Raw genomic sequence first — 22,385 nt, forward strand, 5'->3', positions numbered from 1 at the left:
GATTAAGTCAAAATTTTAAACATTGATGTTTTTAAAGAATATTTATAATATAGCCTAATCTATCGAAAAATTATACTGAAATATATAAATGAACGTGTTAATATCTTTAATAGGTTTATAAATTTAATTGTGTATATAATTTTATATGAATTTATCAAAAAAAAATTAGAGAAAAACTAATTAAATGTCTCCTAAATCTATAAGATAAAATTTTTAAAAAATATTTAACGCTGATTGGTTAAAAAGGATGGTTGTCTAAACAGTGATTGGTCTAACGAGACAAATTCAAAATTATGTTGTCGAATGAAGTAAAATACTTAATTTGTTTGAGAAATCTGATAATGAAAACATATTTTCTGAGTTATCTTTATTTTTGATAGCATTTTCACGTATGAATCATTTAAAAAGGCGACGAATGTGTCTTCGTAGCGTGATTCCAATTAGGAGTCTTGCCATGGTACAATACATTATACGATTTTCTATGGGAAATGCTAAATTCGATTTATAACTCAGAAAGATCGACAGGAATTTCGTTTCTACGACGACAGCTTTCTGTTGGAAATCATAAATCATAAAAGAAAAATTGAGGCGTAACATCGTACGAAAGATATCCTGTTGTGTGATACTAAAGTGGGGTCGATATCGACAGGAGATGACACAAAACATCGGACAAAAATACCAATCTCAAATATTAATCTTACGTCTTTCTCATCACTTATCATCATCCACTTTTTCAGTTTTTTTCAATTTATCAATTAGTTTACTTCCGTGACGATTTACTCGAAGACAAATAGAGGTGTGCGAGATACTAAGTCTCCATCGGGAGTATCACTAACAGTATAAAATATGGTATCACGTGGCGAGGTCGTAATCTTTATAAGTAACGTCTGTTATATATAAGCAGCAGGTATCGAATCTAGAGTGGTTATAAAGTACAAAACACGTAAATAGTTACATGCAATACAACTAAACCAATTACTTTTTTATGGAATATCTTGAAAATTTTTGACTTTTAGCAATGCAATTAGGTTAACGAGACGAAATTTTTGCATTTTTTTTTTTTTTTTTTGCAAACAAGGAAATGACATTCTTGGAATTTCGAAGAACAGGGACGAGATGGTGATGTTGGAGAAAAAAGAAAACGATAAAATTATGTCGAAACTCGACGAGTTAATTAACTTTCCAGCGAAAATTGCTTTCTAAAATTGCTCGGATAATTTATTAGTTATATTTTAAAAGTGGGTGTACAATTAGCTTATCAACCAGACACACATTTTGTCAATTAATTGGAGCCCGAGGTATTTCTGTCATTTAATTATTTAACGTAGAAATGAAGCGATGAGGGTGACTCCTTCCTTCTCGTTTTTGTTAAATGTCCAGTACTCAAGGATGAAGACAAGTCAGACAAGAAGATAAACTCTAGAAACGATCTTCTAATCCTATTTTTGGTATTCCAAAACGTCTTGTTTTTGCTGAAATGCAAAACCAAAATCTGTGGTTTGAATTGAGTAAATTTTCTTAGACGGAATCGATTTTTGAAATGCATTTTAATTCGATTTTGAAGAGTAAACACGCTTTAATTAATTTTGATGCTGTGCTTAACTACATTAATTATGTCGTCTTAATTAATTCTATTTATTTCTGTCACCATTTTGTATTTAGCAGATGAATTGCACCAAGAATCTGAATCGATGTTTTACGTCGTAATTAGTTTTTATCTTTACAAATTAATAAAAAGCTGAATGAAAAGTAATAAATATTTCTTTTTAAGTAAATTTCAGACAATTTTAAACACGGATATTTTATTGCAGTGATCCAGAAAAGAATTAAAATAAGAGAAAAGAAAGAAGAAACAACAATTAGACTTTATTATATTTCTCATTCTCTACATTTCTCTTGATATTTAGGCACGTAATATAACAAGACAGCGATACAGTGAGGCAATATTGCACATCGAAGTGGCAACCAGAAAAAATTTAAAAGAGCCCCAAAGCAGCTTCCCTATAATGGAATTTCTGCCTTTAAATCGTTTCTGGTTACCGATAATACGATAAAAATATTTCTACGTTTTCTGATTAGAGAACGACGAGTGGACGTGATTGATTCCCTTTGGCAGATTCGTCATCCAATTCGAACTCGCCCTTTACCCTGTGTTCCTAAGGAGGTTAATTTTAATTTCTATCTTAATGGAAAAATAACCTTAGAATTTTGACGAATATTTCTCAATTTATATCTTAAATAATATATATTTATATATATATACTTTTTATTTTATAAAAATGTAATCGTTTCTCTTCCTTTCTAAATTACAAAAATTCGCATCATCCGTAACGACATCTTTCTTCGGATAAACTGGACATCCCTCTACATATATATACTACAATACAGATTGCGACGTTTCGACTAGAATATTATTAATACACTAAGATTAGTACGAATAGGAGGACAGACACATCGTTAACAGGTACGAGTACGCTTCTTCGATAAGAGTGCACGTGGCTGCACTGATACACCTCTGTCCGTTTGGCAGAGAGAAAGAGATATATATGACAATCCCATCAAGTATCCCGCATCGCCGACCCGTTGCAGGTTTTGGACGTATTCTTTACTCGACATCTCGCAATTTTCGAGATTTATACAAAAGTAGTGGCGTGGGTAGAGTTGGGGTCGGCGGGATACGGTTTCCATTGCGATACAATCTTTGGCATGAAGAGCTGAGCAAAAGTATCTCGGAACTGACGACTCATGGAGCAGTAGATGATGAAGTTGATAGCGCTGTTGATGAGTGCCAGAATATCCATGACTTCTCCAAAGTTTAGATACACCTGATGGAAGAAACTTTCTCCCAAGATGCCACTCAAGAGAGCTAGTATACCCGAAGGGAATTCGGTGAGGAGAAATAAGAGAAGAACTACCAAGAGCATTCTCGTGGTGCGATCGCAGCTTCTATCGCTTTCGACCCTGTTCTTGAGTCTTTGCTTCCTCAAATCGGCTTGGTAAAGGACTCTGATGAGGCCGAAACTCAGTCCCGTGAGTGCCACGCAGGGTACTAATTTGGTCAAGACGCTAAAGATCCAGAAATTGACTTTCTGCAAGAGACCGTTCTTCTCCTTGGCGATCTCGCTAAAGTCAACGTTATAAATGAGTACGCGATTTTCCTCGATTTCTCTTACGGTGAACGTCAAATACATGGGTATGCAGAAGACTACGCAATTGACGTAAGTGCTGATTATGGCGTACTTGGCTCGGATCATGCTGCCCCAGTTTAAATTGGTGGCGGGACAGCTGACGGCCATGTACCTCCAAATGGCCACCGTGACGGTCAACCAGATGGAGATGGTGTGAAAGACCACCGTAAAGTGGGCGTGAAAGAGAGTGAAGACCGCCCAACCGTACGAGTACTTCTCGGCTTTGGGCAGATCGGTCCTGATGTAGTTGTGGATGGCGAAAGGCAGGTAAGAGAACATGACTAGCATGTCCGCCACAGCCAGTCCCGTCAGGATGGCGTTGGTGGGTGATATAATGCTCTTCCTGGTCAGTACCACGATGTTGAGGATGTTGGCTGATATGCCAAACACGCAGACGATCAAACTCAGGTATCCGTGAACGGCGGTGTAGTTGTTGCGAAAGATACCGAGATATTCGCCATAATATTCGATTTGCGAACTGACCACTACCGTCAAATTGGTACTGGCGGTGGACGTCATGACGAAAACATCGGTTCGATTGGCTAACTCTGGTGGACTTTAACTTCTTCCGACGCTGCAAATACAAGAAATGACACTCTGGTGAATTTATAAGAGTTAAATTTATATAATAATTAAGTCAAACTTAGCTAATACATTAATACTTGACACTGATTTATGCATAGAACGGTTTTTAAACCGGGTCGAGTTACCACCTCCGACAGGAAATGATAAAAAAGAGTGGCGTATGCAAATTAAAGAAATGTCGTCTTAAGACGTTGATGATAAACGACCAGTTAATTAACAGTCAGAAAATAAATTTATTTACCTTGGAAGATGTCTTTATCTTTTCCATCGTCGTGTCGTTGGTTAGAAAAATAGCCATTAAGGAACTAAAGAATTAAGAAATGACGTATTCGACAACGATTAAAATTCTTAAATAATTTGTTACTTTATCTCTATAATTATCTAAGATCGAGTGCCAAACGCCAATGATATGTATTTAGAAACTAATTAAGAAATTAGTGTTTAATTTCCAGTGACTTAAGTTCGGATCCTTCCAGTCTTTTCTTCAATCGAATCTCTCTATACACTAAGAGTTATATTTGCGGTGTTGGTTTATTGAGAATAACGTAGCCAAGTTAAGTTTAAATATTATATAATACTTGAGAGATTGTCACGTGATATTAGACAATTAATCCTTATAGAATCTTAATGAATTAAAAATTTATTACGTGAATAATAAATACTCCGATCCGTGGTGAATTCTCCGCACTATTGGCAATATCTTTAATTGAAGTAATGCCGATGGAAGTCGTATCTTCGCGTTTTCGTCTTGTTCCCTGGTTTTGTGACATCATTTCCGCTCGGGTAATTCATAAATTGAAAGACAAATTGTTACGTGACAATCTATAACTCTCCCCTTCTGTATTGTGGGATATAATTGTTCTTTTTATTCGAGTTTTTACGACACGAGATTTGCGAATTGCTTCTAAGATTGTGTTATTTGAAAAAATTAAATGTATTTAAACAATTCTTTTAATCTAAATACTTCTAGAAATACTCGAATCGAAAAAGGAAATTTATTTTTAATCGTAAGATATATGGAAATGCAAATTCTTAAACGGGAAACACGATATGCAAATTAGGCGAAGGAGAGTTGTCTGATTGAATTTGAAACAAAACCGAACGTCAAATAATTTGCAGATGCGTTTTCTATAACTGTTACCGTCTACTTTTTAACAGATTAACGCCTTTCCACTTTTAGAAATTCATTTGAAAACTCAAAAATCCCTTCATAAAATCTCCTAGTTTCTCAAAGATGCACTTAGATAATTGGCAATTTTCTAGCAACAAACAAGTCTAACTATCGAGAAAAGTTGGAGGGTGTTATAGGAAATCGAATGTAGAAAATGGAGTAACGAAATCGAGAGAAGAATCGATGAGCCACACTCTTTTGATGTTAACCAATAACGGGATGGACGGCCAATTGGTTCGTGTTCTTAAATTAAGTGGTGCGCTTCTGGCACTTCCGGTTGCGTGTTTACATACAGAACAGCCAGAGAGAAACCGCATCCTCACATCTAATTTGATTTTAATCATTGCAGTCCATATTGCAGATTACCTCTCGACTGTTGAATGTGATATTACGTGAAATCGCTTCGAAGCTTGAAGGAAAAAACACACAAAAAAAACCTATGTTAAAAGGTGTTTATCTCAACATTTTTCTTGTTTCATTAGAAATTGTAAATTAATAATTGGTTAATCAAACGTGGAGATAGACAAAGCATTTTCCTCTGAAGTCCCACCCTGTTGCAACAAGCTATAAATACGGAAAAACCACGGACCCGCATGGATACCGTCCGATCTTCCCTCTTTTCCAATTACTTTTTGTGAAAATCACTCGAGAAGATTACCTTTCATCAATTCACGGGATGAAAATAGCAAATTATTCGATCATTAACGTTCAAACTACTTAATATCCGAAGCGAATCCGTAGAAACGGAACGTTTGTTTGTCTTCCGGTCTGTAGATTCACTTAATACTTTTCGACGTGTGGAAGACCATTCTATAGACGTAACAATACAAACGTCATCGTCACCTAATTGTAATTAATGGAGATAATTATTCCTGCTTGACGTAACAGCATTTCATTTTCCATTCTCTGCCAGGTTGGAGAAGGGACGAAGTGCTAAATTGCTCGAATTTAATAAGCGAAAGTCGCTTTTCTATTAAAAAAAACAATAATTAATGAAATCTAAATTTGTAAATAAATAGAAGAAACGTTTATGTAGCGCTTGGAAGATAAGTTTTGTTAGAAAATAACAATAAATATTCTAATTTATAAGACTTTTTACGAGGAATTATGCGCTTTAGTGTTTATCTAGAGGAGAAGAAGAGTAAAGTAAATACACAAAGAGAGCTTTAATATTTATAAAATATGTTAAAAAATCAACAACCGTAAGAAGAATCGGGGCAAGACGACGTTTCTTATTATGGAAATGTGTGCTTCTTTTTTTTTTTAACCAAAAATGAAAGTTCTGGATCAATATCTATCTCGTGTTTTTATATTTTTTCAGATTTTACGCATATAAAAAATTCATTTATTTAGAAACATAATGCATTTGTATATTGTAAAATAAATACTCTTAAAATTTCGTAATGGTAAGAATTCACAAGAGAGAGGAGTCGATATGAAGAGAGGAAAAAATCTCTTTATCCCTCGTCTTCTATCTTACTGATGAAATACGAGGAATAAAGATTATGAAAAGTTATTTAAAAGTGTTAAGTCCGAAGAGACTCCAATATTAGCATATAAATCGTGTATGAAAGATGGGGAAATTTTTATCAGACGTACTCTTATCAACAGACGAGAACACCCCAAAGTTTTAAAGTTTGTGGAGTTCAACGTTTAACCTTTGCATAGATCCATGTTTTAGTACACAAAAACCCCAAAAATATTGTAAATTTTCTCGGAACTATCATCATTTTTAAGTAAATAAATTCTCCTAAACTTTTACTATGAAATTTATCCGGTAGCTGCATTTACTGTCAAAAAATACATATGTCGACTTATTCATCTTACTTTGTAGAAGGGGAGAAGACCAACATTTCTGTCGTTTTCCAGCGAATATTTTCTGACCATCCCGCATATTTTACATAGGAAATGGTTTTTCGGATCGACTCCTAAATGGAAAACAATAAGGAGCCATAAAGGCAGCGGAGAAAAGACGAGATATCGTCCTCTTCTCCGCATCACTTTTTTATGTTTTCCGAAAACACAACAGAAACCAATAAAGAAGAAATGAGTCGATTTTCCGCATAAATTTTCCAGTATATTTTTGATTTTGTTTCTGAGCAACGTCATTCTAAAAAATTACAAGTTTTAAAAAGAATTTTTTTTTCTTTTTTTGAAAAATTTCTTTTATTATAAACGTAGAAACCGAAAGTGTAAACAGGGATTAAACTTAAATCAGCTAAAACTAATATTCGTTAATTGCAGTCCGATACTCTAACATTATTTGAAAGGAAGGATTAGAAATTTAATTAATTACAGTGAAAAATGCTCTTTTATGGCGAAAATAATTAAAACAGGAAACATTTTTCTAAAAAGATTCGATTCGATCGACATCTTGCTGCTCTTCTATCCATTAAAGAGATTTTTTGAAAGTATTGTAAAATGTATTTTATATGTTAAGCAATTTCGACCCTCGATAATAGAATTTAGTACAATCTTTTGGATAAAACAACAGGTAAGTTGGTATATAACGTGTCTTCTGTTGTGTTGTACAGAATATATTAGACAAAATTAGGGATCATTAATGCGCCATTCACCCGAAATATTTAGGAAATACTTACAACAGGTTATCAAAATAAAAAATATATGAAGAATATGACACTCTATAGCGTGATTTAGGCCACATTTTTTACTTTTCAAGCGATTAATGATACTAATTATATGAATTTAACACCTCTCATCCCTTCTTAAGAACGTTAGTTATGTGGGAAGAAAACGTTGCTTTCTTATATATTCAAATATAAAAAGAAAACGAAGGCTTCTTAAGCATTTAGAGAGACGGAAAAACCTTGAAAAAGCTTCAAAAAGTAGGTATAAATAATATTATAAATGGAAATTCTTCCGTAATGCTGGAACTTTTTACGCATTATCCAATGAAGTAACTTGAAAATATATATATATATCTTTGTAGAGATTTGGGAAAGTAAAATTTGATTCCTCCAACGTCTTTGAAGTTAATCTATAAAAAGGAATTCCTGGGTAAAAAAAAGACGAAAATGGCCTGAAATTCGAACCTGTAATGTCGAAATGTAAGAAAAGTTTGCATACAAAAGACGAAATTCTTAACAAACATTTCAAGCGTTTAAGTCAGTAATTTAAATAATAAATGTTACGAGTGATACGTGAACTTGTCTGACCAGGAAACGTAACGTAATGCGTGACGATTGCGTTAAGTAACTAAACTCACCTGATGCCATAGATGATGTTGCGGTGTCGAGATCTCGGTCCGATCTGTCGTCTCGTCGGCACTTCGACGGTCCGAACCCGTGGCGCATGACAACCGACGAGCGTCACACCACGCTCTTTATCGATTCCGACGGAGTAACGTCACGCGCGAGACGCCAATTTAGTTTTTTACCTTATCTGGAAACATCAAATTCTTCTAAGATCTAAGTGGGCATATTTCTTAAGGAGAACGAAAGTCAAAAGTCATGACGGTGAATATCGTTACGCTGTTTTCTGAAGGAATTAAGTTAGTTACTCGCTTAATTCTCACTTAAGACACGGGAAACACCAACGTTACGTTCCAAATTTTGTTGTTCGATTGTTTTCTTAACGCTGTTTTCTTAGAGAAATTTCAAATGACGTCGTATATTCGGCTAAGGAAAAACTATAAAATATAAATTTTCCTTATGTGTAGAGAGTTTTGTACTGTACAGTACATACTTTTCTCCCTAGAGATCCTTATTTGCCTGTGTAAAGATATCCAAAGAGGAAGACGACGATTCGTCACGCTTTAGAACACTCGAAAGGAATCAGATCTGTCATAGTTCTGGACGAAATGTCATTTCTTAATGGAATTTGATCCCCTTATGGGCGGTGACATTTGCTTTGACATCACTCTCGAGCACGAAAGATGTTATTAATATTTGAACTAGAAAATAGAATCTGTTTTCTTTAAAGTATCGACGAGACGAAAGTTAAGACTGACTTTTGTAATTCTTACAGAATAATTTTCAATTCTAACAAATTCAACTCTTCGATTTCTAGAAATAAACGATAAACTCAGCATTAATTGCGAGTTTTTATATAAAAAAAAAGTTCTTCTTTGGTTGATGGGATGCAGAGGATGAAGAGCCAACGTTTGCTTCATTAAGATACGCGTCAAAGACATTCCCTCTTTCCATTATTATCCGTCAGGCACGCCGTCAACTATCGATTCTCACGCAGTCACGGCCATTAAGGCCACTTCGTGGTGACATCTGTAGCATTATGCAATAGTTTTTTCCTTTTTTTTATTTATTGAATTAACAAGTTCACTTCCGAAATCCGAGGAAAAGTAACTGTCTGTCATTTTGTAAGAATAGATACCTTAGGAAAGTTAACTCGGGATTCTTCCAGATTGCATTTTCTTAGGTGATAATACAATCTGGAAAATGCTCTAGTAGATCTTTTCTGTTCTTTTAGTAAGATGCATTTTATACTCATCTCCATTTTTACTTATTTCTGGAAGGAAACGGAGCTTAAGGATTACTAAAATCCTTTTTCTGATCTGCTACGTTAAAAAGCTTAGCTTCACTTTCCTTTCCGAATGCTTCCTAAGCACAATTTTGGATTTTTATCACGTCGGCCAGACAGATTTAAGCTTCCTTTCGACCGACGATTCGAAATATTTCTTTGCCAAATCCGATGAAACTTTAATTTTTGAATCGAATTACGAAACTGTCATTGGAAGGGTAAAAATAGAAATTAGAAAGAGCTCTCGTCTTCACGTTTGTCACCATCATGTAATGTTGTAATCATTCTAAAGTTGTATATAAAGAGGGCAAAGAAATATTGTTTCTTTCATGATAATTCTTAAGCTCGTAACACGAGACATCGTTGGATCTCCTTCATCCTCCTTAGGCGAAAGAAGAATATTTAACTTTTATTCTTTCCTTTCTCTCTTTTACACTTTTTCTTTTTATTGAGGAATTTATGCATTTGAATTGTTTCTATTGTACTAACCCTCCCGAATATAGAAGTAATGAGAAGCGAAGATAAACTGGCGAAGAGATGTTAACACGAAATGGTACTGTACAGTACATTGAAGATCCTTTTCTTCTTGGTTACTGAATCGGGAGAAGAACGAATTTTTAATCACAATATTATTATTTTTCAATCATTTTCTACATCGATAAAAAAATAAATAAAAATTTCAATCTTTTCTTAGATTTAATCTTTTCAAAAATTCCATCGATTCCGACTTTAATCCAGTTTCTTTCGAATTTTTCTAGAAAACATTTAATACAAGCTTTCAATCTTATTTACTTCTAAACTTATTACAGATGCCGGAAGGAATAGAGAAGAACACAAAAGATATCATCTCTATGTCTCTATCTTTAATAAAGAAGCGAATATCTTTTTATAAATTCGCTTCTTCCTCATCAAAGTCGAACAACAATAATCTTGCACCTTTTTCATTTACATCTGGAAAATCCAGGAAACTCCCAGGCAGAAAAACCGAATCTCGTCCTCCTTTCTCTATTCATTACACCATTTTTCTTATTAATTAAGAATCTCCTCCATCTGATCGTTGCCTCTTTATCCTGTTACAGAATTTTAATGTCGAGAGTCGATCCTCGCCTATCACTTTCTGAATAGAAATTAGTAAATTATCCATTTCCTATCTTGCGAATGACTAAAACTTTACCAATTTCAGTTTTAGCATCTTCTCTCTATCTAAAATATACGAAGAGATTAACTTTCACACCGTTCTAGGGGTATAAAATTGACTTTTTCACCCTCTACGTGATGCGAGATCTGTTGTTAGAAACGTTTTTATCGGTTACCAACTAACGTAAGAATTATATTACCTTCTTAAACACCCGTTTAAGGGAAGTGTAAGAATCGATAAGTAGAAAAAAAGAATTAATATTTCAATCGCCCTCCGCCCTCCTTTCCAACTTAGAGGTCGATCGATATGTGCGACTGGTACATAAAGTTGCGGTTCTGCCAAAACAAGCGGTTTGGAAAAATCGGATTAACGTTTCTTATTTTCAAAAAACACAATTAAACACGTTTCTTTGACAGTTATCGCTTCAAAATGACCGTTCTACTTTCGTTTGAGACACGAAAAACATGCAGCAAATATACTAGGAGAGTTTGATTATCTCATCCTCCTTTAATATTCCCATGTATATCCAACGAGAATTGTTCGAAAGGTCATTCTTTTCCTTCTGTTACGGGAAAAAGGGAGGGTAAATCACGTTACCGTCGTAAATTATAAGGTGGGGATGTCGTAAAATCTAGACTTTGGCGAATAAACGAGAAGAATGGCGAGTTGTACGATACCTCCGCCATAAAGTTTACAATGCTTACCATCTGTCTATGTTGATCTATCTGCATTAATTTATCAGCACATCAAACGACAGGCGAAAGTTTATTTGCCTAATACTTTAGAATTCTCGGTGTGCATCTTTCAATAGCCAGATTGAATTATACTAATTAAACTTCCCCATCTATCTACACGTTTAATTAGAGTTTTTACAATTATTTCCGAGAAATAAATGACGAAAATACGTCCCGAAGCATTCAAATTATTATTATTTTTACGTAAATACGAGTTTCAAAGCTTGCACTTTTGTGAATTGTTGCGGGTGCGCCTCTCATAAATCCTTTGTAAATGAGTTGTAAATGTCGGATCGATGCTTCCACCAAGAGTTCTAGTTGATGTAAGTCTTCTTTGAGTCTACATCGGCGAAACATCGATCGAGCCACTTCACCCCACTAGACGACGACAAAAAGGACAGATTCTGCAACATCCCACGCCAAGAAATACGACTTAATACACGTCTTAACGTTAAAAAGTCGGCCTGAGACTCTCCAAAACAAGAGAAGTTAGAGCTGTGTCACTTCTTTTCAGAAGTACGGCCCAATAATTTCTTAAAGGAGAAGACAAACTTATTATTTAAAAATTAACAAGAATTCTTATTATAATGCGGGTTTAGGCTCGATAGACGTGACTAATTCGTGTCGAGATCGTTTATTTATTGTAAAAGATTATTTCTATAAAGACTTTCTAAACAAAACTCTATTGTTTATTTCTTGTATCAAGTAAAAAAGCCATTCGGTGATTGCCAGATGTTCTAGATAAAAGGTGAATTTCGGAAACGCCAAGAAAAATTCTTCTTATCGAAATTTGCTCTTTCGTAATCGCTTCGATAGGTTGATTATAGAATTTCCACCCTACTAACTTTATCATTAAGTCAATAATATTGCGGAGGAGGCACTTTAACTTTGTCTAATTAAACGTTAAAGGATGACAAAGCGGTAAATTGTCTCCCCTTTAAAATCTAATTTGCAAACAATTAACGGCTCCCTACGTCACACCAATAATTTTCCGTCACTTCGGAGATATTGAGAGTTACGTGACACGCTCTTCTTTTCACGATTCTCCAGTTTTTTTGAAGAGATGAGAAGATGAATGATACTTTATAGGCTATCTGCAGCGATTACCATCGTGTCGAGTGGTTTGTGACGTATACAAGGAAGATTAGCACGTCACTAAGGTAGTAATTTCATATAAGAGTCATTATCTCTATTCAGAATTTCCAGAAAAATTTACGATAATGAGATCATCTCAGGTGATGAGTGAAGAAGATTCTGGTTTATCTCGAATTTAAATGAGTCATTATCCATTCTTCTCCATCGTAAGTCTTCTTAAATACTTACAAAACTTTATTGTTTACTCACTTTACTGTTAAGTTAGACAAACTCGTATTAACTTAACAGTAAAGTGAGAGTTTTTCTTTCATTTTATAATTCCAAAAGGAGTCATAAACTGTTTTAAATAGCTTAGAGAATACAATTTTGAAGATTTAACATTACACGAAGAGACTTTTGTCACCCAGTGATGAAAACAATAACGTAAATGATGTGAAAAGATTTATTTCGGTGGCTTTGAAGAGATATGTCATCTTATTCGTTTAGATGATGAAAACTTCATTGTTTTCTCCAAGTAAAATATAAATATGCATATTGTCGGATGTTGTAAAGTGATTTAAGAGGCTGGAAGATCATCACACACTTAATTGAAGGAGACTGACAAGTCATTTTTTTTATTAATCTAATAGCAATTATATTCTTTTTAATAGAAAATGAAAGGCAAATTAGGAGGGAACTTAACTGTCGGATGCTGCTCCATCATCTATAAGGAATATATATGCGATCCACTTTTACTTTTGGTAATTTTAATACTTGCTTTATTATTATGGATATTAGGAGTTAGTTCTTTGTCTATATTAATGATTATAGTAGTCTACATCTCATTTTTATCTACAACAATTAGAGTTCGAAGAATTCCAAAAGAAAAGAAGATTTAATGTATTATCCACGAAATAAAAGTTAGTTTCTTCTTTATAATCGTGTAACAAATGATGTAAAAAGCTTAAAAAAATTGAATAATCGAAAATTTTACGAACAAAAGAAGTACAAAAAAGTATAGTTTACCTGTTTAAATCCGTAAGGAGAAAGGACATAAATGATTAATTGAAGGAATTCAGGAGTAGATTAAAAATTTAAAGAATCTGATGTATGTAGCGAATGAAAAAGAAGAAGACGGAAAACAACTTTCAGAGAGATAAATAAATATTTTTTTGAAGGTTAACTTTAGATAAATTATTAAATAGATAGAGCTATTAATCATTTAATCAGTCAATAAGTTTTGTACAGTACATCAAAGAATGACTGATGGCAAAGAAAGATTTTCGAGATCATCCAGAGGAAATGACAAATAAGTATTAAGATTTCACTTCATTTATCGACAGACAACGCTTTTACGAGCCAAGAGAGGAAAGGAATTTGCTATCCAATTTAAATTAAACACAAGTTCCTATCGATGATCGACTCACTTACATAAATTGATATTAGAATAAAGTATTTGTGTTGGTTGGAGGCTCGTATCTACCTCGAAAAAGAATATTTTTGGGTCGATTCGATTGACGAGAACACTTATCGACCGTGGAAGAATCGAATGGAGGAAACTCGATTTTCTTTGTATTATATAAAATTTTGATTGATGTAACTTGTAACGTAACTAGAAAAACCCCTCTTTGTAATATTCTTTTCTTTACTTACTCAAAAATTTGCCTTTTAGAATTAAATCAGTGATTTAAGTAGACGTTCTCTTTCATTTTTATGCATCTAAACATAAGATGTTATTACGTAAACAAAATGCATTTTTTCTTTGAAAATCTCGCATTTATTTTCACTAAAATCTCTCGATTCTATGAAAGTTTTCATCGTATCTTTATTGAAAATGTTGGCTTCTAAAAACACCCCTTAAAATTGGATAAAATGACAAAATTTCGGCACTTTTTTATTTTTACCACAGAAATCCCACGCTTCTTAATCTCTTCGAGGATTTCCGATGATTTCATAAAATCTCTTGAAAACACCATTTAATTCCTTTTAGATATTTCTCTATCATTGATTTTTCATTGTAAAGACAGAGTTTCTGTAGTAAAAAATGGATGCTGTATATTATAAATTTATCAGTTATATCCTATCTAACAAAAGATAAAAGGTAGATAAGAAGGTAAGGAAGAAGCTTAACTATCGGATGCTACTCCATTATCTATAGAACAGTATAAAGAAGAGTGCTCTATGATCTACACCTTTTTTCCCCCTATTTTATAGAAAATAATAAGAGACGAGAACTGGCATTCTTCTTCAGTTTTATTTCATCTTTATTGCAGCAAAATAGCTCCATTAGTAGTGCTTTGAACGACAATTTGACTGCTGCAGTCACACCTACGCAAAATGCAGAGCATCGAAGTGTGAAGAAAACTAACGAAAGAACATTTCCACTCGACGTTCCACGCTTCGTCACGCCTCTCACGCAAATTCCAATCGTTTAATGGATTTTTATCGTTCCCATATTGTAATGGGTTTCCACGAATGTTTTTGGAAGTACAGTACAACTTTAAAAAAAGCTAATAAACGTGCTATATTTTAAAAATCGTCCAATAAAATTTGTGGAAATATTAAAACCCTTCATCTGTAACAGAATGATGATATAAGTAAAGCAAGGGATTGAAGTTAATAACGTCACGTTGCGGTTAACGAATACATTTAAAGATTTTAAATCAATAATAGGATGAGGAACGTTTTCCTTTATTAAAATTCATTAACTGCTTAATCAGATTTTACAATGTAAGCTACAAGTACAGAAAACCTGTCAAGAAAATCAATTAACAAGTATCAATTTGATGTACTGTACTTTATGCACATTGGAGACAAAAGAGGAAGAGTAAATTAATAACTTTGATTTAAGTCTCGAAGGACGTAAAATAGTAAAGTGTAACAAAATTGGCTTCGTTTAGTTCGATCGATGAAACTAAAGGAAGAGAAGCTATCGAGAAGGAAATAGAAATTTGGAAGCCGCGATCGAAACACATCAAACAGATTTTTCTTGTAAACAGGGGAAACAATTGTTTATCCACGTAAATGAATACAAACAATAAGGATGAATGAGGACCGTCCTAAACAGTTTCTACTCATTTAAAGGACGGGAGAAGGAGAAAACCGAAGTAATTCTCGATTTCCGTAGACATTAAAAACCATTATCGTCACGACTCGAGGCGTAACAAGAGCCCTTTGTGTGACGCAAATAAAAAAAAAAGTTAATAAGAAAATTTCATTAAATTTCTTCGGCTACATTTTCCATATTAAATTTAATCCAATAAAAGTGCTTTAACGTATTCTCTGTGTGGAGTTGATGCATCTTCCACCCCCGGAGACTTCTACTTTCCAGCATAAATCTCGTAAAATTTATTATCACGATAAACTAAATTGATTTTGAAGCATGAAATTAATCAAAGTTTTGTTGACTCTTCTTAAATTTTATGAAAAATTATATTGGATATTCGATTATCTCGAAGATATTTTGACTCTTCGGAGTGTCTTTTTTTTCTAGACAATGGTTACGTCTCGTAATTTTATAAGTTAACTCTATGCCGAGCTGTTTTATACTCGGTTAAACTGTTAACGAGCGTTTAAATTTATGTCAGCATTAATTTAGAAAATGTAAACTCCGTGTAGAATTTCCTGTTTATTAAATAGCTGAGGTGTAATTTTAAAAAGACGAATAGTGAAGATAAATTTCCAAATCGCATCAATTGTCGTTGAGATTTCCAGCATCTTCCACATTCATTATGGGTCGTTTTCGGCATTCATAAAACATCCTATCGAATGTTATCATCTTTAATACGTAGTAGCTTTTGTGTTCCCGTAAGATGACATTTCTGAGTTAATTTCGACGTCACAGTGGCCGAGAAAAATCCCGTGTGACGTACGAGTCGACATCGTCATTTTGACAGAATGGACTTCCATAAGTCCCACATTAGCTACGTCAAGTTATATAGATGGGTACTGTACATCATTAACACCCCCGAAAAGTCACTGGTGTATTTCTCGTTACAGGAAATCAATGGGTAGTTTCCAAACATCTCACCCTATCTATATTGTGAAAACAACAAACGGCTTATCATAATAAAGGTTTTTTTACCTCCGATCTTAATCTTTAACGAGATAAACTATAAAAAGGGTCATTTTATCGTGTTATAAGACGTAGATTACAGGAAGAAGAATTTCATTATGAAGGTACTTAGTGATGTTGGAAATGAATGGATCGAATTCTAGTACAACGCTAATAAAGGGCAAATTTGACTTCAATTACTCCGAAAGAGTTTGATTTTCTGGAAGGATGAGCGATTTTAACTAAAAAAGGAGATAACAAAATCAGAAATCCTTTCATTTACAAAATCCATTTAACTTTGGAGATAAAAGGGATTTTCTCTTGGATAATGAATTACTCTAAGATACTTCTCTATCGGAATCCTTTGAGTAATTAAGCTCTATATTTTCGTTAATTAAGTATTACATCGAGTAAGAATTTAGGACGTAATTTAACGTCAAAATAAGTATATTCCTTTTAACTCTTTGGATAAATGTTACTTTTTCTAGTTAACATACATCTTCGTAATTATCGTCTTCGTTATCTTATTTAAGGATTTAACTTCGTTTAGTCATTTTATTCCTTTACTTCGATAATTTATAGCATTTTAGAATAGTAAAGAGTAATATTTTCGATCCATTTGCCATCTTTTACTATTCCAGAAGCTGATGCGGATAAAATAAGTGCACTCTTGATACGTTCTAGAGCGTAAGAAAGGGTATGGAACAATTTTTACAGGCTACAGAAAGCAGTTTTTATGAGTTTGCAACATCTGCGAAAGTTTCGACATTTTTGGAAAAGTATAAATTTTAATATTTTCGATAAACTTAGCCATGTCTAATATTTGGAAGATGTGGATGAAAACATTAATATTAAACGAAGCATCAGAAACTCTCTTCAAGAATTAAAGATAAACAGCAACAATTATACAGAAAAAGTATAATTTAATCTAGAAAAAAGTAAGAAAACAGACTTTTGAGAGCTGTCATGTAATTTTAAATGGATTTTGTTTGCTTGTCAGCTATCTTAATTAGTTAAAACTGCGGTGATTTAATTATACGTTAGAAAATATTCTATAAAATTGTTCTTTTCATCAAATACAGAAAGATCAATAATCAAATATTCATATACAAGTTATTACCTTCATCAGTAGATGCATTATTCCCGAATTTTTATTTGTTCTTATTATAAAAATACCTAATTTTGCTCATATGTTGTATATATTACGCTTTCATTTCCACAAAAGGCTTTACATAGCCAATCAAAGATTTTCTACTCTGGCTCTTGCTACTCCTCATCCTCTTAACATTAGATGACATGCAAATATCTAGTGTAAACTCCTAATTCCCACATTACTTCAGATACGTTCATTTATGCATTTGCTTCCCACTAATTAATTCTAATAAATTCAGTTATTAATCTTCATCTTCTCGTGTTTGCCACTAGCAGCTGCACCGAGTATTGTCTATCCCTCTTTATAAGGCCAATTACTTTTTGTAGTTTATTTAAATTTAGTAATAAACTATTTTAATAATAAACTAACTAGTTACTGTTTAATTTTAATAATAAATTCCTGATTAATGTGTCTTCTTTAAGGTTTAGAAATATTTTTTTTTATAATTAATGTAAACTTTCGAAAGAAGAGGGGAAAAATGCTCAAGAAGGGGAAAGAAATGTATCGCATTTCACGAAAATATCACTTTTACAATTACCATGTTTTTCGTGATTATCTATGATTTATTCCTATCAATCATTTCTGTCAATAGATATAAACTAGCAAAATTATATATATATATATTACATGTCCTTTTTTTCTCTGAGACAGTTTTAAAAATAAATCAATTTTCGAACCAACAAAATAATATATTTTGATAAAATTGCCAAGAAAAAACCTATATATTTCCTTTCTAAAATTTATTTCTTTATCTCCATCTCGTCCAGATGTTTGTTCTGTTCGAGAAGGAAACTCGAAGGGGTGCTCTACAACATCATATTTCAAATAGCTGCAATCTCTTCTCTCGCACTTCGAAATGGCATCCTCAGTCATAAAGTACTGTACAGTACGTGGAGAAAACTGCAAGGCTGAAAGCATTGTTTTAATGAAGAAATCTCTCGTCTTTCTATTTCTCATTCGATTATTTTCTCATTTCCAATTCAATTCTTCTTTCTATTATCATATTTAGTCTCTCTTCATGCGAAAAAAGCCTTTACTCGTCTGCATTTTTCCGTATAAAATTAAGAAAATATAACAGTTATTTGTATATTTTTCCTTTAATTCTTCCTTGAAGATATCTTCGCTTGTCATTTCTCTCGAATTAAAGACGTTTTACCAAGAAGCAATTTCGTAAATCTTTTCCGAAATCGGATAGAAACTAAATCTCCAAAAATAAGAAAACGAGACTTGAACGGGAGGATTCGGAATTATCTTCATTCCCTTTAGTGAATGTTTTATTCAAATTTTCAGCTCAATTACCTCAGTTTTCATGAATTTTTCAAGAAATTTTTAAAAATTCGGTTGCAAAAATGCTTCACTTACCTGGAAAAAGTGCTCTTTAACATACACATCGAATGGATAATGCGAGGTTTTACGCTCCTTAAACTTATCTTTTCTTGAACAAAAAGTTTCTTCAAAAATATAAAATCGATTCTGTGCAACAGTTTTATGGTCCAAAAAAGATTTATAGAGAGAGAGGAGGAAATATTCTTAGAAAATTCATTGCAATAAACTTCAAGTTTCGATCGAAAATAATAATTTTGTTTTGGAATTTTTGTGAATTAATTCTTTTCTGGTATATAAATTTCACTTCTGCAGCCAGAAAAATTAAGACTCGTGTGTCTTGACTTTGTCACAACTTCCATTCGATGCATTAATTTAGTAAAAAGAATCGAATTCTTACACGAGTCGGTAATCGAACCAAAGTAAGAGAAAACTAAATTTAATAAATTTATTGAAGAGAATTCGAATGATACTCGAAAATAGAACACCCCAAAGAGAAATTCTAACTATATTAAGATTATTAGAGCGTAATCACATTCCATAGACTCCGATAAAAAACGGAATTACAACGAAGTTAACCCAGTTACAGATACTTTAATAAAATCAAGCAGAGAGAGAAATTCAAGAGACGAAATTTATTTATTTTCTATTAAGAGTTTTCTAGATTTTATCCCAATTTTTTCAAAAACAAAATGTATTTTTAAATCAAAGAACTGCAAAGAGGTTTGGCTTTTACGCATTATCACTCGAACTACTTGCTGAGAAGGTGCAAACACGTATAAGTTACGTAGTAGAAAAATAAGAAAATCATCATTTACCAATGGAAAATAAAGAAAGATTTGAAAACTTCTCACGTAACAAAAACGTTTACGAGCAATCAAAATAGTAATTAATTTAAAGGTAAATACAGTAACAAAGTGTAATTCACCAACCTGATAGAGAAGCGTGGCACTTTGTCGGTCTTAGCCATCCGTTGTGAGCCAAACGGGTTCGTCTCCGTCACGCATGTGTACTGGTTACGGTGCGCGTGACGATCCCGCGTGTCTACTCCCGATCGATTTCGTAGCGGGAAGTGCAACTTACCGACCAGAAATCGTCTCTTTTGTACAGTACTTTAACTTCTTGATTTCGATTTATGCAACAGGAAGAAAATCCTCGTTTGCCTTTTACCACGCTCTTTACATTATACTAGAGAGAAATATTCAATTGCAGAAAGAGAATCGTCATCGATTCCATAAATCTCTTCGACTTTTAACGAGAGCACCAAGATTTGGTTTCTGTTATAGGAATTCCGTAAATTGTTAATGGATTTTTTAGTTTAGAATGTGGAATTTCGTTAATCGAATTTGTTAAACTATTTGGTATCTGGAAATATATTCGACGATCTTTTCGCTTCCTAACAAAATGATCTGCTGAGAAATTTAATTTTCTTAAATTGCCGCATTACTTTAATCGCTCACCATAAAATTTTCTCGAACGGAGCGTAACATTAATCGAAAAGAATGAAGGTACTAAGAACCGACGACATTTTATCTCTAAATTTAGATATTTTATTGAATTTTTATATCTCTCCCTCGACTAAATTGCCAGATAAACTAACAGACCGCAGACTCGAAGGTGCCTTACGACTTAAAGTTAAGCGTCGAATTTGTTTCTCGTTGTTTGCGCCTCTCGTGTTCTCTAAGATGCTCCGAAGACGGTCGTTTCTGTCGACGGAAACAGGATAGAGATGAAAAAAACACGTGGTGTAGCGTACGATTCTATGATCTTTAAGAAGACGTGACCACTCTTCCTTCCTCCAGGCAACGTCACTATTTCTTCGACTCTCGAGACTCTCTTCGACCTCGATCGCGATCAATCCTCGATAAATGGAGCGAGTTACTTCGATTGCACGCATCGGCTGTCATTCTCCACCAACTTCGATATTGAATCTCGACGTCTTCTCCCCGTTCTCCCGTTTGTAAGTAACTTATCTCGAGCATCCTCCGTAACCACACTTCTTTCTTCCTCTTCGTCGCATCTAACAACATCGTAATCGGTACGACTCCATCTCGTTCAATTGAACCACTGCTCAATACAACTAGTTTGTTTAAAAACGATAAAGAAAATACATCTTATACAGTAAAAATCTTATTTATAATAAACTTTCAGACAGTATAGTTTTGTTTTCTCTATTCTACGTCCTTTAAAAGCATGTAAATAAATATATATATATATTTTTTTTGAACTTTTAGATTTTTTAAGCCCTTATATCCTGCAATACTTATTGTTTTTTATATTATTAAACAATGCTTTAATTAACTTAACTTAATTTTAGTACATACGACAAACTTCAACATTAAAAATGCCGTGACTAAATTTTTAAAAAGTTATTAATAATTATTTTAAAAGACTTTACTTACTTTGAAGGACAACGTTTCTTAAAAAATGTTTTAGTTTAATAATTATAGATAATTAAAGGGTGGGAATATTTATATGCCGTACTTATTACGTTTATTCTCAATACCCAGCAATTTTCTGTACATTTTTCTGATGATAACAAAAGGAAAAATGAGTATTAAAAATGTATATAGTGCGAGCAATCTCGTTTCTAATAAAAATAATAAAATATTCATTTAATTTTGTGGCACGTTAATTAAATTAATTTCATCGCTTCTCTAGGAATGAATGGCCAAAATGAACAACGTCAAAACCGAAAATTATAAATATTAATACAATTCATTAATTCCTAATGAATAGATGTATCGTGACTTTCTTCCTAACAATTTATACCAAAATCATAGCTGATACTACGTATTACTGATACGCATATCACGGGGGAATGGTAAAGTTCCAATTACGTGACTGCAAAACAGCGGAGACGAAAAATAAATTTAAGGAAATTTCTCTTTAATTCTTTACTTCACATTTTAGTTAATTCTTTTCTTGGTTTTCTCTGGCAGAGCTCATCTATACAATGGAAGAAAGGAACTGAGATAATTCTGTAAGAACTGCTATTCGACAGAGAAATACGTTCATTAAAGTTGATACAATAATGTAGTTGGCACTTATTTTTTCGATATTATCTGATTGAAAGAAAGATACGAAGGACAATAAACAAACTAATAAACTTGCTTAAATTTATGCTAAGATCGCTATAGTAATAAATAAAGTACAGTACTGTACAATATATCTAATAATCTTACTGAAAGTAAACGATAAGGAACGTAAAAAATAAAAATAAATAAAAAATATATGCTGATAAAGGTATACATGTCAAATTTTCAATATTTGCCGAAAAAATATTGTTTCTTATATAAAAATTATTTGATTGACTAATCATTGACTAATAATAGTGATTGGTTAGAAGTCATTCAGACTTCTAACCAATCACTATTAAGATACTCAGACTTCTAACAATCATCGTTAAGACATTCAAATTCATAGTTGAGAATTTTTAAATACCTTATTTCTCCACAGACACATTTG

The 22,385-nt window shown here is 33.0% G+C and overlaps 1 protein-coding gene across 2 annotated transcripts; it reads right to left on the bottom strand.

Moving 5' to 3' along the window:
• Positions 1-1,846: 1,846 nt before the first annotated feature.
• LOC136990142 (G-protein coupled receptor dmsr-1-like) lies at positions 1,847-19,904 on the bottom strand. 2 transcript variants are annotated; one of them, XM_067288518.1, is made up of 2 exons: positions 19,850-19,904; positions 1,847-3,762 (listed from the first exon to the last, which is right to left on the bottom strand). In XM_067288518.1, the coding sequence occupies exon 2, from the start codon at positions 3,705-3,707 to the stop codon at positions 2,634-2,636; it is 1,074 nt and encodes a 357-aa protein (XP_067144619.1). In that variant the 5' UTR covers positions 3,708-3,762; positions 19,850-19,904; the 3' UTR covers positions 1,847-2,633. The 2 variants fall into 2 exon arrangements, with proteins under 2 accessions (XP_067144619.1, XP_067144625.1); XM_067288524.1 differs by lacking the exon at positions 19,850-19,904 and adding an exon at positions 8,171-8,208.
• Positions 19,905-22,385: the final 2,481 nt, after the last annotated feature.

This window comes from Centruroides vittatus, unplaced genomic scaffold (genome assembly GCF_030686945.1).
Source record: "Centruroides vittatus isolate TY-2023 unplaced genomic scaffold, ASM3068694v2 contig_1309, whole genome shotgun sequence".
Taxonomy (NCBI): domain Eukaryota; kingdom Metazoa; phylum Arthropoda; class Arachnida; order Scorpiones; family Buthidae; genus Centruroides; species Centruroides vittatus.

Bases quoted from the DNA above. Each gene is read 5' to 3' on its own strand.
- LOC136990142 (XM_067288518.1), bottom strand. From the start codon at position 3,707: ATGACGTCCACCGCCAGTACCAATTTGACGGTAGTGGTCAGTTCGCAA.